Genomic DNA, 17,489 nt, shown 5'->3' with positions numbered 1-17,489 from the left:
TGTAAGCTACTCTTACGAGAGTCATAACTAAAACGCTAATTTCATTTTGTCCACGTGTGTTTTCCCCACGTAGGATACAGAAGTCTTAAACAATTGCATACTATTTTTTCCTCCACCTGCTTCTGTCAGCACAGTCAGTTTTCGTGGGTAAGGTTGTTCCATTTGTCACTTCTGAGGTCTAATCTTGTGCAGGGATGTTTTACTGTGTAACTCCGTCCTAAGCTGGGAAGTTTTCTGTTTGCGGTTATTTAAAGGAAATGGTAGTTTCACATGAACTTTTTTTGTCTCACTTGCTTTTGGTTTTGTATTTTACGCAGAAAATTTTCCAAATGACGTGGCGACAATAAAATTGTCAGTTTGCCAATATCCAGAAATAGTTTTATTTTTAACCTGGAAAAGAGCCATGTTCATGCATGTTATGCTCAGGGCAGTTTCTTGGCCTTGCCAGCTCTTCTGCTGGTAGACACCGATTCTGCCTGTGCTGTCGAACCAATTTTAATTGCTGCTGCTGTTCTGCTGTCAACAGTGACCTCTCCGCTTCTCAGAAACTCGTTAACGAGGCATGGGCTGCTGACTGTGTAGTTGCTTGTATAACCCTCTCTTGAACAAAGAAAACCTCCCACTTGGAACTGCTGCTCAGATATTGAGATGATGAGCCACTTTTCAGTAGCTAAAACCATTTGCAGGAGCATCAGGCGAAGGAAACGGAGCCTGTGTCGTGCCGTAGCATGAGGTGGTGTGTTATGGCTGGGCCAGTGTCCCAGTGGGGTGCAGGTCCTGTTCCTGCCTTCCCTGTGCCTCCCGTTCTCTTACTTTTCTGTCCTCTCTGCTGCCTTTTGTGCCCTGTGAGTAGCCAGTTCAGTTCATGAAGGGAAAACGCTTTCTTTTTGTGTGCTTGTTTTCACTTGATTGACTTTCTGCTGGCTTAGGTAGTTGAACTGGCTCAGTGCAGGGAACAGGGGCCGACAGTGAGCAGGATGGTCCTCACTTTTGGTAACTGTTCACTTGCAACATGCATCTTCATCCACAGTATTTTCATTTTGAGCGTGTGTTTTGATTAGATGGGCTGAATTGATGCTGCATCCCGCTCGCTTCCACCCAGATCGTGTACTCCTGTGGCTTTCCCACCACCAGCTCTAGCACTCGTTTAACCACTTTCCTTGTGGAAGGGTAGGATGAGCACAGGGTAGAAGGTTTATGTGTTGAGGTGCATGGGAGGAAGGAAATGCAGGACTAAGTCCATCTCTCACAGCAGCAGCGAGCTGTTACACTGCCTGTGCCTCTCTCCATCTCCTCGTTTCTCCAATGACGCTTGAACCCATCTGAGAGGAGCAAATACCTCCAAGATAATTTAGTTTCTACAAGTTCTGCAAAAGATCAAAAAGACGAAAGAGACCTCAGATGCCCCCACAAGATGGGAAAGGCTGGAATAAGAACTCTTGATGTTGTTAGACCCCAGAGCATTCATCTGGGAGAGGTTAAAAGTCCCAATTACTAACAGTCTTCACTTAGAGCTCACAGTCAAGAAACACAGTATGTTGTGATATCCCTGGACCTACTTGCTTTATTTTTTTTTCACTCCTGTGTGGACTGGAGAGCTACTTCCCATAGCTGCTGGCCTGAAATACAGACCATCCGTTTTACTCTTGTTAAGAGGGTGCCTGCAGACAAGTGTGGAATCTGTTTCCTGATTCTGGTTCTTGGGCTTCTGAGGCTGGGTCCGAGACATCGGTCGTTAGAACTTGTGTATGGTAAGTATGTCTGCAGAAAGGTGAGCATGGAGAAAGGGTAAGCATAAGGTCTGTGCAAGGTCTCAGAAATCTTTCAAGAAAAGATTTAACCTAGCAGAATAGGTTAATTCAGTGTGAAAGACTGTTCTGGATATAAAATTTAGCTGGCGTGGGAAGAGGAGGGTGGAATTCATGAATGCAATTTGGATTTGTGGAAGATGGATCAGGAAATTAGCCTGTGCTCAGGATTCAACTTCCAAGATCACTACCAGCAATCAAGATCATCACCAAAGTCATCATTGGAGGTGGAAACTACTTTTCATCTTTTTAACCATACTGAAAAGGTACACTTTTGATGTTTCAGGAGTCATTTAGGCAGATGTTTTCACTTCCTAGATGCTGCAAGAGTGAACACCACACTGTTGCAAACAGAGAAGCTCAGAGGCTGGAGACGAACCTTCTGAACTTACTATGGTATAGAGATTTTTATTACAGCTGATACTGGTCATTTTCATCATAAAATCTGCATCTCTTGAGTTGCTGGTGACATATTTTTTCCTGGCATTTTAGTTTATCTTCCCTGCACTGTGGGAAAAGAACTGTCTGCTGATTAGTTAATGAATGGAGAGTATTGCCTTGGGCAAACTCTGGAAAAGAATTAGCTATAAAACTTAAGACATGAGACTGGGATTGAATTCTGGCCATTGAGTGAATTGAGAAGCTGTGGATTCTCGTCCTCTGCTTTTACAGAGGGTAACTATACTAGATAATTAAAAAAAAAGTTTACAATAAAGCCTGATTTCTAGGCAATTAGGTTTCACTGGGGGTGCTCATCTTTCACGCCAGCCTGTGGGAAGTCCTCACTGTGATACTGAGTAGAAATTTGATAGTTACAAATAAAGAGTATATTTTTCTTAAATCCTGAAGGTTTTCAAGAGTTAATAGTGAATGATTTATACTACTTGCTGAGTTTTGAAGTAATGCAATGGATTAATTTCAGTACCTTTCCTAGACAGTCATTTATAGCATGTTGCATGTTAGTTGCATGAGAAACTCTGAATTCTCACTCTCTTTTGTCCTGAGCTCTGTATTTGAATTTTAAGACAAAGATTGGGGACTCTCTTCCCTGGGATTTAAATTTGTTGAATCTGTAGTCAAATGAGGACCAGCTATTTTGCTCCGTCATCTGGTGGTGTTCAGGGCCAGGTGGGACGATGCTTTGAGTAACCTGGTCTAGTTGGGAGGTGTCTCTGCCCATGGCAGGGGGGTTGGAACTAGATGATCTTTAAAGTCCCTTCCAACCCAAACCATTCTGTGATTCTGTGATCCAGTGGAACGTTGTTGCTTGGCTTCTGCTGCTTGCTGTTCTCGGGGAGGCAAGCGAGGCCCCCAGCACCCTGCAGAACAGCAGGAGGTGTGGGGTGATGCCCTGCATGGCACCAGTGCCTGGGCAGAGCCCCTCAGTATGGGGATGCTAACGAGGGGGAGAGGGGCACTGACCATCTGAAGAGATTTAGGGGATCCTGGGCACTGCAAACCATGGGGGTGGAGGATTTAAGACATTAATTAACCCAGGTTCATGGTTTTGGTTGTAGGGAGTTTAGAGATGCCTTAATGTGTTGTGTGTGACCTGCCAAAGGCTTTGGAAGTTCTTGATGTGAAACAGTACGTTGCCGGTTGTTTTAAGGTACGTTATAAAAGCAGAATCTCTTAATTTCCTTTAGAACATAAAACAGTTATGCAACAGCTGAGAAAAGATTTCTAATTTTAATAAAAGTCAAACAGAGACTTAACTACACTGCAGTGTCCTCAGGACATTCATAAAGTTCTGGAATTCCTTCAGCTGCACAAACAGGAATTTATAAATATTTATTGAAATTAACTTTATTGAAAATGTCACCTGTGCAACTGGAGGTGAATATAAAGGAGAAACAGGGAAGTAGAGGAACAGCTTGCTACTGATGGGTTGGCCACGTCCCTGTATATTTCTGGTTTATGACTAGCTGGTTTAATGTCGGTCCATGGCAGCTGCTTCTGCAGCACAGCTCCTGCACGCACAGTTCAGAAGGAATAGCCAAGAGTAAATGAGTACTTTAGAAGGCAGATTGCTGCAACCATCACTTAATCGAATGTCTGCTGAGGATTTCAGCATTACTGGAAATAAGTGTGTTTTGAGGGAAATCAGCTGCTGCTACTGCATGAGAGTTTGAATAAGCTGCTAGAAGTTATGGAGGACTAAAAGGAAGGGTGCAGAATATAAACATCTCTAATTTTAAAGGCTGTTGTGCATTTTTTTTTCTCACTCATTTCTAGTGGTGATGCCAAAATATAGTCTTAAACAAATTCATAGGTCTCCAAGTTTGGGCAGCTACTCAATTTTGTTCACATTTTGCAATCTGTAACTTGTGCTTTTAAGAATCTCACTGTTGAGCAGTGTTTGAGGAACTTGTCATCTATATTTGTCCTAATCAACAGCCAGAACTTATCACGTGCTAGGTGTATAACAGCGTAGATCTCCATTTTTCATTAAAAAAAAAAAAAAAATTGTTTTAAAAGATAAAGTCTTGCTGAAGCTTGACTTCAGGAAAAACTTTTTCACCTTGTGCTCACTCCATCCTTGTGAACATGAGAAAGGCAAGTCTTCAAGCATAAAAATTCAAGTCAGGAAGCGTCCCAGTAAGGATCAAACCTTCCACAGCCTCATCACTTAAAGGGATGTTAGTGGAGAAATCTCTGGAGAGCTGAGAATCTCTGGATAGCAGAGGAGAAATCATTCAGCTAGTCAGGATTTGGGTTGTCTAAATATTACATGTAAAAATACTAAATTTAATTACTGAATATAAAATATTAAACAGTAACATAAAATATTTAAGCATTAAATGCAATAAAATGAGTTTGGTTTTTTGCCTTTTAGCTTAAATTGGGGAGTTTTGATCACACCCCTCACTTTATACATTGCTCACTGCAGAGTCTGAGATAAATACAGCCACCTTATTTATATCTGAGGGATGACTCGGTTGTGGTGTGTAACTACCTGCACAGGAAAAGATGCATTTTTTTTCGGCTCCATCAAAGCAAACAAGATGTAATACTTAAGAAGTGATGCTGCCCTAGAAATAAATGTTGGGGTTTTTAGATTTTATTTTTTGGGCTGCTTAAATTTTTTTTGGAGGGGAGGTTAAATTTTATTTTTTGAATGGTGAATTTTCCTCACTGAGTAAAGGAAAGTCTTATTATTTGACATGAGTGATCTAGTATACTAAAAGTAATGAGCTCAAATTAGACTGGCGTGACGTAACATAGAAGGTGGAAAACGTACACTGAAGTATCTGAACAGATTTGTGAAGGGCTGTATCTGTTCAGCTGCAGAATGTTCCTCCTTTGCTCGCTTACTGTGGCTCTTATCACTTAAGTTTTTATTCCATTGGTTTTGCACACAGGTGAGGCAATAAGACTGTGCCCAGCCTGAACTACCTGCTGAGATACCCTCTACCCACTCTTTGAACTAGGTTTGAGAGACCAAGCAAATCGCTTTACCCTAGAAATTATTTGAAAAGACATAAAAAGACTCTTTCACTATGGTGCTGATTTTAATTCCATTTTTCAATTGGCTACACTAGTATTTAAGCCCATGATTAAAATCAAGCAAATACTTAAGTATTTCACTGACTTGAGCCTCTATTTGGTGGTAGTTTTTCTAAGTCTTGGGGCAGCTGTAAAAATCAAGGAGATGGCTCTGCAAGTTATCAGGGTCCTCTTTGGTGAGGATCTTGTCCCTGAGCTCGTTGTAACAAAACCCTGCCCCATCACTTTCTCTTCTATTTTTTAGCTATGATAGTCTACGTATCTTTTCTTTACTTCAGTGCAAAAACCAAGAGAAGTTCTTAACTGCCAGCTACCTGGTGAAGATTTTTGTTAGCACTTGGAATTAGACGATTGATTGATTTGTTCAGTCTCTGTACGCTTTTACAAATCTGTCTTTTAAACTTGGGTGTGTGTGAACTTTTCAGCTACTTGTGAGAATTACAATTACAGTTAGAGTCCATCGTTCTGGTTGCTGCTGTGCCTTACCCAATAGCTGATACCTGGCAGCCTGCGGCACGGCCAAGAACCCGCCGTTACAGCTCTTGACGGCTACCGCCTGCTCGCTGCCTGCACTCTTGCTCTTGAAGACCAACAAGTATTTTAAATCCTAGACTGCAGAAGAATAATTCAGAATCCCTTTAAGGGGATTTTTGTATACAATGACTGTGGTCTGAAACAGTGTGCGTCAGCTTCAGCAACGGATATGCAGAGTGAGCGGTCTGATGGTGTTTTTCTGTGTTTGTAATACCTTGCATCAGATGTGTAGATGATTTAAAAAAAAACAACAAAAAAACACAAACCAAACTTGGTGTGAATTGAGAGTTGGCTGCATAAATCTTTTCCGTATAAACTTATTAAATATTCATTGATCTTGAGTTGCTCAAAGTGATAACTTGACTACCAGGTCTGAAACTTGTACCGGGAAGATCGAATATTGCAGCTGCACTGAACTTGATTGATTTCAGTCAGGTTCCGCATGGGTGCTTGAGTCCACCTGCACAGAATAAATACATATATAACTCCAGTTTTGAAAAATAAGATTCCGTTTTGCAGTGTGTAGGTCAAATTAAAGAGCTGCTCAGCCCCATGTTTTGCGAGGTGGAGCAGTGTAAGGAAAGGGGGTGTTACTGTCGGTGCTCGCACACTCACTGATTGAGAGACGTGGCTGCTGTGTAACAGCAGGGAAGGTGCAGAATCCAATTACAGCTTCTAATGTTTGGGTTTACTGATTAGTTTTGCCATTTCAAATGTTATACGTGCAGTTCACGTTTGCTTATCTTTAGTTGTTACTGCTAAATTTTGAATTGTGTAAGAACTGGAAATGGCTTAGTAGATGGGTTTGGTTGTGGTTTGTTTTTTTTTTTTTTTTTTTTAACTGAAATTTCATACCTGTTTCCAACCAAGTGAAATGGAAAGAAGGGATTAATTTGAACTTCATGGTATTTTAATGATTTTTCACTGCTAGGAATTGTTTTTTCTGCCTGTAGTGTCTGTCCTTTATTGCGTTAGTGCTGCAGTACAATACTGACAGGGGATACTGTTTTATGAACTACAGTGTCTCAGTACTGCTGTTATTCATCATTTAATACAGCTTAATTGATGCCACTACAGATCATTCCAAAATTAAAAATAAACATTTCTGCTTTAGCTGGGTGAAGGTCACTTCATCTTTAGTCAGCATGGAAAGCCAAATAAATATTTGATCCGTACCTTTATAAAGGGGATATAAACAGAAGTCCTTTTGTATGTGAAGAACCTCAAGCATTAGGACTGAAGACTAAAATAACTGCACGTGTTTCATGCTGCAAGGTTCTTCAGAGGTATATCCCTTTCCATTATATACTATGTTTCAAAAATTACAAGTCAGTTGTTTTAAGCTCATCAGGTTTAAAACTTGCATTTATTTGGGCAACGAGATGCAGAATGTGGCTTTAAATGCTTCCTTTTGAGCACTGTAGGTAAAAAATGGCTTCCTCTTTCCCCTCAGTGTTTACTGAAATACAGCCTTTTCTCAAATACGTAGGGGTTGTTTTGATTCTGCTGCTAACAAGCTGCTTCCATATGAAAAGTCACAGAAACATTTTAATGCTGCTACCAGAGTCACTGGCAACTTGAGAGACGATTCCCTGGCCTGACGGGGACAGCGGGGTGTGGATGGCAGTGGTGCCTCGGACCAGCCCTGTGAAACCCTGTGGCCCGGAGGAGCGAGTGGGGAAGAGCGGAGCCCTCCCCCTGCGGTTGTTACCCTTGGCCTTGGGGCTGGAAGGGTCTTACAAGCTTTTCTGTAGAGGCAGCTTGGCTGTTAACATCTCTATGGAAAATCTGGGAGGGGTATAGAAATCCTTTGGATAAGGGATATAAAGATTGCTAACACATTTAGCTCCTTCACCCTATTGTACTGTTTGTTTTTTTTAAATAAAGTGCTGCCAGACAAGGCACACACCAGATAAATCTGTGTTTTATCCACGCTCCGAGCGTAAAAGCTTGTGCCGTAGTGTTGGATCCCTGCCACTGAGAACACAAATGTTCCAGCAGAAACCTGTGTCGGTGTGATCCATGGCGGAGGGATGGGTCTGTCTGAGCCGGGTGCAGCCCTCCAGCGGATCAAACCTTCCCCCCGCCCCAGAGAGGTGGGCCCTATATATCCTACGGATGAAGGGCAAGGCTGAGGACATGAGAACCGCTGGGTAAAGAAAGCAATTGATGCTCCCAATGTTTCCGTAACTCTTACTTGCCTCTCTGCCTGCTCTGATCTCCCTCGGGGGAACCTCAGAGAAAATGCCTTGATGTGCCGGAGTCACTGGGCATTGCCCAGAGCCCAGCGGCATTGGGAGGTCTCTGGTCCCAACAAGTGTCCCCTCCAGCGGGGTTCTCAGGTGGGGTCTGGGCACATGTGTCTTCCCTTTAAAGCATCCTGGAGCTGCGCCACTGGTTACGCTCCACTCCATGCAGTGCTGTGGCTATAAGGCATAGAAGTTATGAAAAGCTCCTCACCGTACATAACAACCTTGGTGTGGTGAGTCTCTGGGTACATCACCGGCCGCATGCTGTGTCGGGGGTCTGGTGTGGGGCTGCGGCTGCAGTTGGGGCTGTGCAAAGGCAGGGCTGGGATGGTGAGCCGTGGCCACGAGCCCAGGATCTGTCCTCTCCCGGCTTGTCCCTGGGGCTGGCTGCCAGCCAGTGGTGGCACTGGACTGCAGCTCTGCCCGAGGAGCACCCGTGCTTCCCAAACCCCTTCAACTCCATGGCCTCAGCCCAAGGGACCAAAGGGCAACTAAAAGTGACAGGCCATTTGTAGTGGTTATAAAAGTATTTTTACGAACTGAAGGATGATACATTTCTGTCTGAGCTATATCAGGAAGATCCAGTTTGGGGGTTTTTGATGTTTTTGGAGAAGTTATTAGAGGACCTTTGAAAAAGCTGAGTTTCTGCAAATACTAAGTTAAGGCCATGTCCCTTTCAGGCCTTTTATGGGTTCCCCTCGCCTTGTTTTCCCGTTCCCTGTTACCGGCGGGGCAGTCCCACTGCCCGGGGCGTAGCTGGTCACGGAGCCCGCTGCCCCCGGGGCCGGGCTGGCGGAACCCCCACAACAAAGGGGAGACAGCTTTGCTCAGCGCCCATCGCACAGCGGCGCTCCGGTCGCGGGCCGGGAGTCGGGGAGGGGGACGAGGCGGGGGGCGCTGGGTCCCTCAGCCGCCACGGGGCGCAGCGGGACACTGCGGCGGGGGCGGGACGGCGGAGGGAGTGACAGCGGCGGCCGCCAATGGGGAGCGCGGGGCGGAGCGTCGCCATTCCGGGCCGCGCCTCCGCGGCCGTTCCGTTATCCGGCGGCGGCGGCGGCGGCGGCCGGGGCTGTCCCCGCTACGGCGCGGGGCGGGGGCGCCATGCGCGCTGGCAGCGCAGGGGCCTGCCCGCCCTTCCCGCCCTCCCCCCCCTTACTCCCGCCCCCGCGGCCGCGCTGCGGGGCGGAGCGGAGCGCGACGCCGCCTCGCTCCGGCGGCCGCCGTGAGCTGGGCTGCGGCGGTGCCCGCGGCCGCTCGGCGATGGCGGCGCGGAAGAAGCGCGGGTGGCCGCGCAGCTGCTAAGTAGGGCAGCGGCGGGGCGGGGGCGGCGGCGGGGCCGTTGCGGCGGCTGCGCCATGCGGGCCGGGCGCGGGGGGCCGGCCGGGAGACGGCGCCGGGGGCGGCGCGCCCTGCTGCCCGCCGCGGGCCCCGGGGCGCCGGGGCGCTGAGCAACAGTTGGCCCCGCCGCCGCCCAGCATGAAAGTGTGCCGGCGGAAGGCGCTGGCGCTGTGCCTGGGCTACGCGCTCCTGCTGCTCCTCGCCGCCCTCAACCTGCTGGAGTACAAGTGGCGGCGGGAGCCGCGGCGCTGCGGGGAGACCCCGGCCGCCCCCCGCCACCAACACCACCTCCCGCCGCCGCCCCCGCCGCCGCCGGCCGGGAGCCGCGGTCCGGCGGGGGCCCGGCGGCAGCTGGTCTATGTCTTCACCACTTGGCGCTCGGGGTCGTCCTTCTTCGGGGAGCTCTTCAACCAGAACCCCGAGGTCTTCTTCCTCTACGAGCCGGTGTGGCACGTCTGGCAGAAGCTGTACCCCGGGGATGCCGTCTCGCTGCAAGGGGCAGCCCGCGACATGCTGAGCTCCCTGTACCGCTGCGACCTCTCCGTCTTCCAGCTCTACAGCACGGCGGGAGCCGGCAAGAACCTGACCACGCTGGGCATCTTTGGGGCGGCCACCAACAAGGTCATCTGCTCCTCGCCCCTCTGCCCGGCCTACCGCAAGGAGGTGGTGGGCATGGTGGACGACCGGGTGTGCAAGAAGTGTCCCCCGCAGCGCCTCAGCCGATTCCAGGAGGAATGCCTCAAGTATCGCACGCTGGTCATCAAGGGCGTCCGCGTCTTCGATCTGGCCGTCCTCGCCCCGCTCATGCGGGACCCGACCCTGGACCTCAAAGTCATCCACCTGGTGCGGGACCCCCGGGCTGTCGCCAGCTCCCGAATCAAGTCCCGGCATGGCCTCATCCGGGAGAGCCTGCAGGTGGTGAGGAGCAGAGACCCCCGCATCCACCGCATGCCCTTTCTTGATGCCGGCCACAAGCTGGGTGGAAAGAAGGAAGGGGGGGGTGGCTCGGACTACCATGCCCTGGGTGCCATGGAGGTCATCTGCAGCAGCATGGCCAAGACCCTGCAGACTGCTCTGCACCCACCTGACTGGCTCCAGGGTAACTACATGGCTGTGCGCTATGAGGACCTGGTGGTCGAGCCCATCAAGACCCTGAGGCAGGTGTACGGCTTTGTCAACCTGGCAGTCAGCCCAGAGATGGAGAAGTTCGCCCTCAACATGACCAGCGGCCCCGGCTACTCCTCCAAGCCCTTCGTGGTGTCGGCCAGGAATGCCACCCAGGCGCTGAGCGCCTGGAGGACTGCGCTCAGCTACCAGCAGATCAAGCAGGTCGAGGAGTACTGCCACCAGCCCATGGCCCTGCTGGGCTACGAGAGGGTTGGCAGCCCTGAAGAGGTGAAGGACCTCAGCAGAACGTTGCTCAGGAAGCCGCGGCTGTGACGGGGCAGTGGGTGCCCCCTGACTGCCCCCGGGGGCGGCTGAGCCCTGCCGGGGAGAGGAGCTGCTCGGCTGGCTTGAGTGAGGGAGGGAGCCGGGAAAAGCAATCTGGGCTCCAATTTCCTCCAAAGACTGCTGAAGGGTAACATACAGTAATGTGATGATTTCTTTCTTTTTTTTTTTTTTTTTTTTTTTTTTACCCCCCTCGCTCCCCCGCATTGGGCTAGGTGTGAGTATAAAAAATTAATAAAGTGGAACTGAAAATACGTGTAGACCCCCTTTCCCCTTCTCTAAAATGCCAGGCAGTGATTCTGTACCAAATCTTCTTTATGGAGTTCTGGTGGGTTTGAAGCTGGTAAGAAAAACTCTTGCACAATTCGTACCACATCTATATCTCCCCTGGTGTGGGGGGGATGCCCTTGGAAAGCATAATGCTGAAAATCAGACTTTTGTATGAAAGCAAATGTTCAGACATGATAGTAATTAAAAAAACAATAAATGATATTCATTTTTATAATTACCTCAATTGTTTGGGAATTACAGTGTTGCTTATGTACAGCTGGAGGGGATGCTTGCTTAAAATAGCAACATGGACTTTTTTAAGGGTATGGGTGGAGGGCTGGAGTGCAACATTTGACGTGTTCAAAGATTAGGAGCCGCTCTTGCAGAAACAAGTACAGATCTCACAACTGTAGTGCAGGTTTTATGGCTATGTCAAAGCAGGTTTCTATTTAACTATTGTCTTTTTTGTTGTATTTGAAAGATCTTTCAAGTGCCGCTGTATTAGTGTCCTAAGAGTTTTAAAACGTTTGCCATCACAGCAGTATTTATTTTTGTCTTGACATGTATGTCCAGGAGTCACTGTCAAATAGAAGTGGATCTACAGTGTGACAAGAAGTGCAGGATTTAAAAAGACATTTATCATACTGGAAACATTAGCATGTGTAAAAACAAAAATAAAATTATATATAATATTTCTCTATATTCTGTAGTGCTAATAATACAGTAAGCTATTTAAGATGTTTCTTGACGATTGGTAACAGGCATAACAGGGAAGCAGAGAAAAATGCATAAAATGATTTATTTTTCCCCTTTGTCTAAGTGTCCGAGGGTATATTTATGTACAAGGAGGGATGAAACATACAGCTGTGTGTTCATAGCTACAATGGAGCTTTTGCGGAGTCAACCTAGCGTTTGATTTCAGAGCGCTGGTTAGATATGCGTTTGTTGTGAATTGTCATTGCTCTACGATGGAGCCAGATGGTGGTCTGGTTCTTCCTGTGATCCTTGCCTAGAGGCTCTGTCCCATCATTAAAACTTGATTAAAAAAATACGAGATTTTACTACTTCTGCTTTTATAATTTCCTGAGAAAGTCTTGGTTTATTAAAGGTTAAGTGGTGTGTTGCATATGAGAAGTGCAGACACCTCAAGTAGTTTTTAATCTTGGCAGTGTTCTCTGATGCTCTTTGAAGGCTTATTTTGGAACTTCAGTTTTTAAATGAAAGTGGTTTTGCCAAACTGTTCTCTTAGGAGACTGTGGACTTTTCTACAGGAAGTACATTTTACATTGCCTATCTGGGTGTTGTGCCTTCAGCAAATGTGAAGAGTATGAGTAGGAAAAAGGAAATTGATTTGTGAAAATAAATTGGTATAAACAGGATGCTGATATGTGTATGTGTGTGTGTACGTGTGAAAATTTTAGTGGTGTAGTATGTCTATTGTATTAGTACTTTAAACAGGTGATAACTGGCTACTAAGCTAATGAGTTCTTGATGAAATTTTGCCATTAGATGTTGAACTTACTCTGAAAAGGAAACAACGTTTAATAAACTAGTTAAAAGATCATTGCATAAGGTTGCCTATACACTTGCTGAATGACTACATTACATATGTCCATTCCCTCAGTTCATCACTCAGCACAAACAACGTTAATAATACCTATCACCGGGAGATCTTATAATTGGCCTGTTAGGATATATTCCTAAATTCCAGATAGCAGTGCTAAAAATGGAGGGATAGCTAATTTGGTATTTAAAATACATATTAAGGTACTTGTATTTTTGTGGAATTAGTTATCACTGTATGTATTCTGAGTGGATTTTGGACGTCTGGGTTTGGGCTGTACCCCATGTTTTGTTTTTCTTTTCTTTTCTTTTTTTTTTTTTTTTTTCAGTTGGTGTGTCCTGGGGCAGTGCTTGAAAATCTGATCTGCTTATAGAGTGTGTCGCTTGCTTTTGATCCATCCACTGCTTTATGAAGCATCCCTGCTGCCCACCGCGCAGTCCTGTCTGTCCGTCTGCCTTGGAACAGCTGGGCTTTTGTTTGCCAGCGCTGCCATCGGCCGGGCCAGCGGGGCCGGGAGCTGCAGAGCAGGGGGGTGCACTGCCAGCCCAGCTTCCCCCCCGTGCCGGGGCACCACGCCGCGATGTCCCGTCCTGCTGCCTTACCTGTGAAACTTTGCTGTGGTTTCTAAATGGAGCTTTCTCATGACAGTGTGTTACAGCATAAGCTCTTTTGGTTTGGGGGATGAAGCATGGTCATTTATGTGTGCAGAATTCCTCAGTCTCTTCTGGGAAAGTTTTCCGGGTGAGTAAAGTGAACATGAATTAATTGTTTTGGGGCGTGTGAAAGATGAGCCCGATTGACTTAGCTTCCAAAGATCTCCTTTGGATTCTAATTACATTAAAAAGCTCATCCTGTCGTTCTGAGAGAGCACTCGCTGCTCTGCTAATAATGGTGCATTGCAAGCATCTGCTTCACTTTACTGATACGAACGGTGTGCCAGTAGAGTTACAACATCCGAGTCTGGTCCATAGTTTGAGCTCCACCTACTACATTGCAGCAAGGAATTACCCAACGCACTGTACAATTGGACCTGGGCATGTTTTGGTGAGCAGAAGAAGTAATGCAAAGCTCATTTTGTGGAAAAAAAAAAAAAAAAGACTGCAATTTTGTTCAGGTAAAGCTTCAGGAGAAGTGGATGGGACTCTACTTGTGTAAAAGGCTGGTGGGCTAAGCCCTATGTTTAATGCTGCTCCATTAAAAAAATAAGTATGTGAACAACTGGCAGTTAAAAGAGGGCCTTTTTAGTCTTTTTTTTATATATATTCAGAAAAGAGGATTAGAGGAATTAAAAAAAGCCAAACAGTTGAAAAAATGAAAAAGTTTTTAATGTGGAAAATTATAGAGAAAAATGGGGTATCAGATTATGAACATGTTTACAAAAGAGCTCTGCCTGTTGTGAGGAGGGACATCTAGCAGAAGTCGGAATACTTTAATACTTTGCTGTTATGCTTAAAAATAGTGCCCAGGTTTGCTTTCTGTCTGATTTAATAATTAGTGTGCTGCTTCAACTGACACTAATGCTTGTATTAGTGAGGAATCAATAGCGTGTACAAGATACAGAGTTTGCGAAGTTGCACGGAACTGAAGGGAGACTGTTTTGAAGACTTGGCACGTCGTTTTGATGGAACAAAAAGGCCAGTGCACAACTACGTGTTGTTTTCTGCTGTGAACAAAACCAGAAAATAGTACAAGTATTCTAAACAGTAATGATCACTCAGTGTATGAAAACAGAGGAAAACCCTCTGTCCTGCACTGAATCGACTTAAAACGCAAGACTTGTAAAAGTGTGCAAGTTGCTGCAGCTGACCTAAATGCTGATAATGAAAAAAGGGTTAGATAAAGTATGTTTCAGTCTTTCTAAGAAAAGGAGGAAGTTCTTAATTTTTCCGATCACTTCATAATTAGTAAGGTGTTAAACTTCATGCCCTGACTGGGAAGATGAACATAACTGACTTAATTTAAAACCGCAAACCTTTTTTTTCAGTTACGATTTGAACTCAGGTCTCTAGAGATGAAATACTGGGGGTTACAATCAATTCTGAAACCAGTGTTTTTCATCCTGTAGGCCATGAGAAGAAGAGTGGGATTATTCTTTATTTCCCCCTTCATTTCTAATTCTTGTGGTGTGTTTTAAGTGTCCTTGAAAGTGAAGGGTGTTTAACATGAGCTTTTGCACGCTGCAAGGGGTGGTCTTAAGAGCCTGTGTTTCACTTTTGCTCCTGTGCACCCCTTTAAGTGCAGGTGTGGGTCTCTTTGGAGCGGTGAGTGCCATTTGTGTCAGGTTGTGTGGGGCTGCTTTACGTGAACAGACTGAATGTCAGGCAAATGCTGCCCGTGTTACTTAATCAAATGGATCAAAAATGTTCTAATTCTAGTGCCATTTCAATTAAGGATATTGTACCAGGATAAATATTACTCTGCTGGAATTATGCATATCAATAAGGCAATCAGATTTAATTTGGAGGCTCTAAGTGAGTGTGAGACTGCTTGCCGTTGATGTATCCAACTTCGATGGTCAGCTAATTCCTGGCAGTCGCTGGATGCAGTTTACATTTTGTATTGGAGCTTGTGTGCGCATGTTCTAAAATAAAAAAATACATGGAATAACATTTCAGCAATATTCATTATATTGCACACATTCAAAGTCAAAAATAACGTTTATCTGGTTTATTTGGATTCACTGGTATCAAGTGAGTTCTGTTAATGTGTTTAAATAAGAGCTCTTGGCTGTCACAACATCCATGATTCTTCACATAAGTTATCAATTCTGCAAAGAAAATGCATAGATTCTGTACAACACAGACTGTTTTAACTTTGAAAGTTGGAAGATTTCCTTGTATTTATTTTTCTTTGAGGCTTGGGGTTCCCTGCATCATGAGATCAGGAAAAGATTGCAAGAATGGGCCTGCATTATTGAGTGTTTAGTGTTTGGGTCAATGCAAATTCAATGAGAATCAGTGCAAAACATAAGGTTTCCTGTCTTCCCTTGATGCTTGAAGAGCTTGTGTTCCTCAGGCACATCAGTACCATGAAAACTATGAAAAGAAATCTTTCATAATATAAATGGTATTGCAAATGGGAGAACTAGGTTTAAAGAATCACCTGCTTCTGCAGTGAAACACAAAGCTGTAAAATGTGTGTTAAAAATATATGGCATATTCGTTCACAGAAGATAATTCTATATAGAAGGGAACCTTTTACATGTACTGATGTGGGTGAGATCCCTGGCGTCCACATCAATGTCGGATACAGGAACATGCTTGTTATAAACAGGGTGGTGAGAAGGGAATCGGGGTCGAGCAGTAGGTTACCATCTCTTCATTCCTATGAGAGAACTTCGTGAGTAGCCAGGACAGCCTGCGGGCTTTTTAGTATGAGGTACCACAAACTTGTGTCTGGATACAATGGCATTATTCTGATGAGGTTTGATTGAAAATAGGACTTTCCTGCTGAAAAACAGATGATGAAAATCAGATTGGAGGAACTCCCCAAATGAAAAATGATTCACAAGGCAATCTGAGTAAGGAAGGCTGATAGGAGCTGCTGAGCTACCTCTTTCTAACACCACTAGTGGAAGCTGAAGTTGCTAACAGGAAGGGGCCCTGCAGCTTCAATTTTAAGGACTCGGAAGATGCTAGTAGGCTTTAAGGATTTTCAAGAATGCCATCACATGTCATTTTCATTGGAATGGGAATATTATGCAGGAGTCAGTGGGAGTTATATTTCAGGGTGCCTCCAAAAATCTTATCCTTATAAATTCATGTTGGAAGGGGCCTCAGGAAGTTTCTAGTCCAACCTCCTGCTCAGGGTCAGGGTCAGGGTCAGGTTATGAGATCAAACTGGGTTTCTCCAGGCTTTATCCTGGTGGGTCTTGAGAACCTCCAAGGAGAGAGACTGCACAATCTTCCTGAGCAACCTGTTGCAGTGCTTGACTGTCCTCAGGGTGAACCATGATGCTTCAGCAAAACTGCTGCCAAATCACTAATTACGTTACATAAATTTCTTGTCCCTTAATTTTGTGTTTTGCCTATGACTACTGATGTGGGTCATGTCCTCATTTTCCTTTAACTGCAATAGATGTCGGCTGCAGCTCAGCTGTTGTGAAGGGTCAGCAGCAAAATGGTTAATAAGTAGTGATCTCAGTGGAAAAATGTGGATCCACAATTAGAATGCTGCATCCGGCAATGTCCCTTGTTTTACCCAGGGGTGATAAAGAGGAGAGCAGAGGCAAAAGAAATTAACTTAGAAGAAAGGTAAGGAATACAAAGTGGCATCTATCAGAAGTGGCTCTTTCTCTGCTATAAGAAAGAAATAGTTAAGGAAAATGGAAAGAAACAAATGACACCATGCAGCAAGGTCAGGAGAGGATGAATAAGGGTATTTGCATGTTAAAAACAGAGAGGATAGAAACCTGAAGGATATAAGATAAAATGTGCTGATGCTGTGTGCTGTAACCATTTGTGATTAATCATTATGTAGAAAGAATTCCTCACTTCTAACACTTACAGTTTTAGACTCACTGGTTTTGCTCATAATTTCAAGATGAATTTCAAACAGGAATAATTTTCATAATTATTTGGATACTTTTGGTGTTCCAATTTGTTTTGGGTATAGATAGAAACAGAATAGCTGACCTTTTGTTTAAATATTCCTTTCTTCAGACCTCTATGCATAAATTCTCAAGAAGCCCCCCAGTCTGCTAAATTCTTGGCACCTTCTTTTTTCCATCTGCCAGATGGTTCCTTCTCCCACCAGTCAGGATTATCAGTA

At 45.2% G+C, this 17,489-nt stretch overlaps 1 protein-coding gene across 1 annotated transcript; it reads left to right on the top strand.

Moving 5' to 3' along the window:
- The first annotated feature begins 9,574 nt into the window (after window positions 1–9,574).
- Window positions 9,575–10,876, top strand: CHST2 (carbohydrate sulfotransferase 2). The gene has a single exon (XM_074153610.1). The coding sequence runs from the start codon at window positions 9,575–9,577 to the stop codon at window positions 10,874–10,876; it is 1,302 nt and encodes a 433-aa protein (XP_074009711.1).
- The last annotated feature ends 6,613 nt before the right edge of the window (window positions 10,877–17,489 follow it).

This window comes from Numenius arquata, chromosome 9 (genome assembly GCF_964106895.1).
Source record: "Numenius arquata chromosome 9, bNumArq3.hap1.1, whole genome shotgun sequence".
Classification (NCBI taxonomy): domain Eukaryota; kingdom Metazoa; phylum Chordata; class Aves; order Charadriiformes; family Scolopacidae; genus Numenius; species Numenius arquata.
Note: the sequence above shows the minus strand (reverse complement) of the source record. Positions and strands in the feature narration are given on the sequence as shown.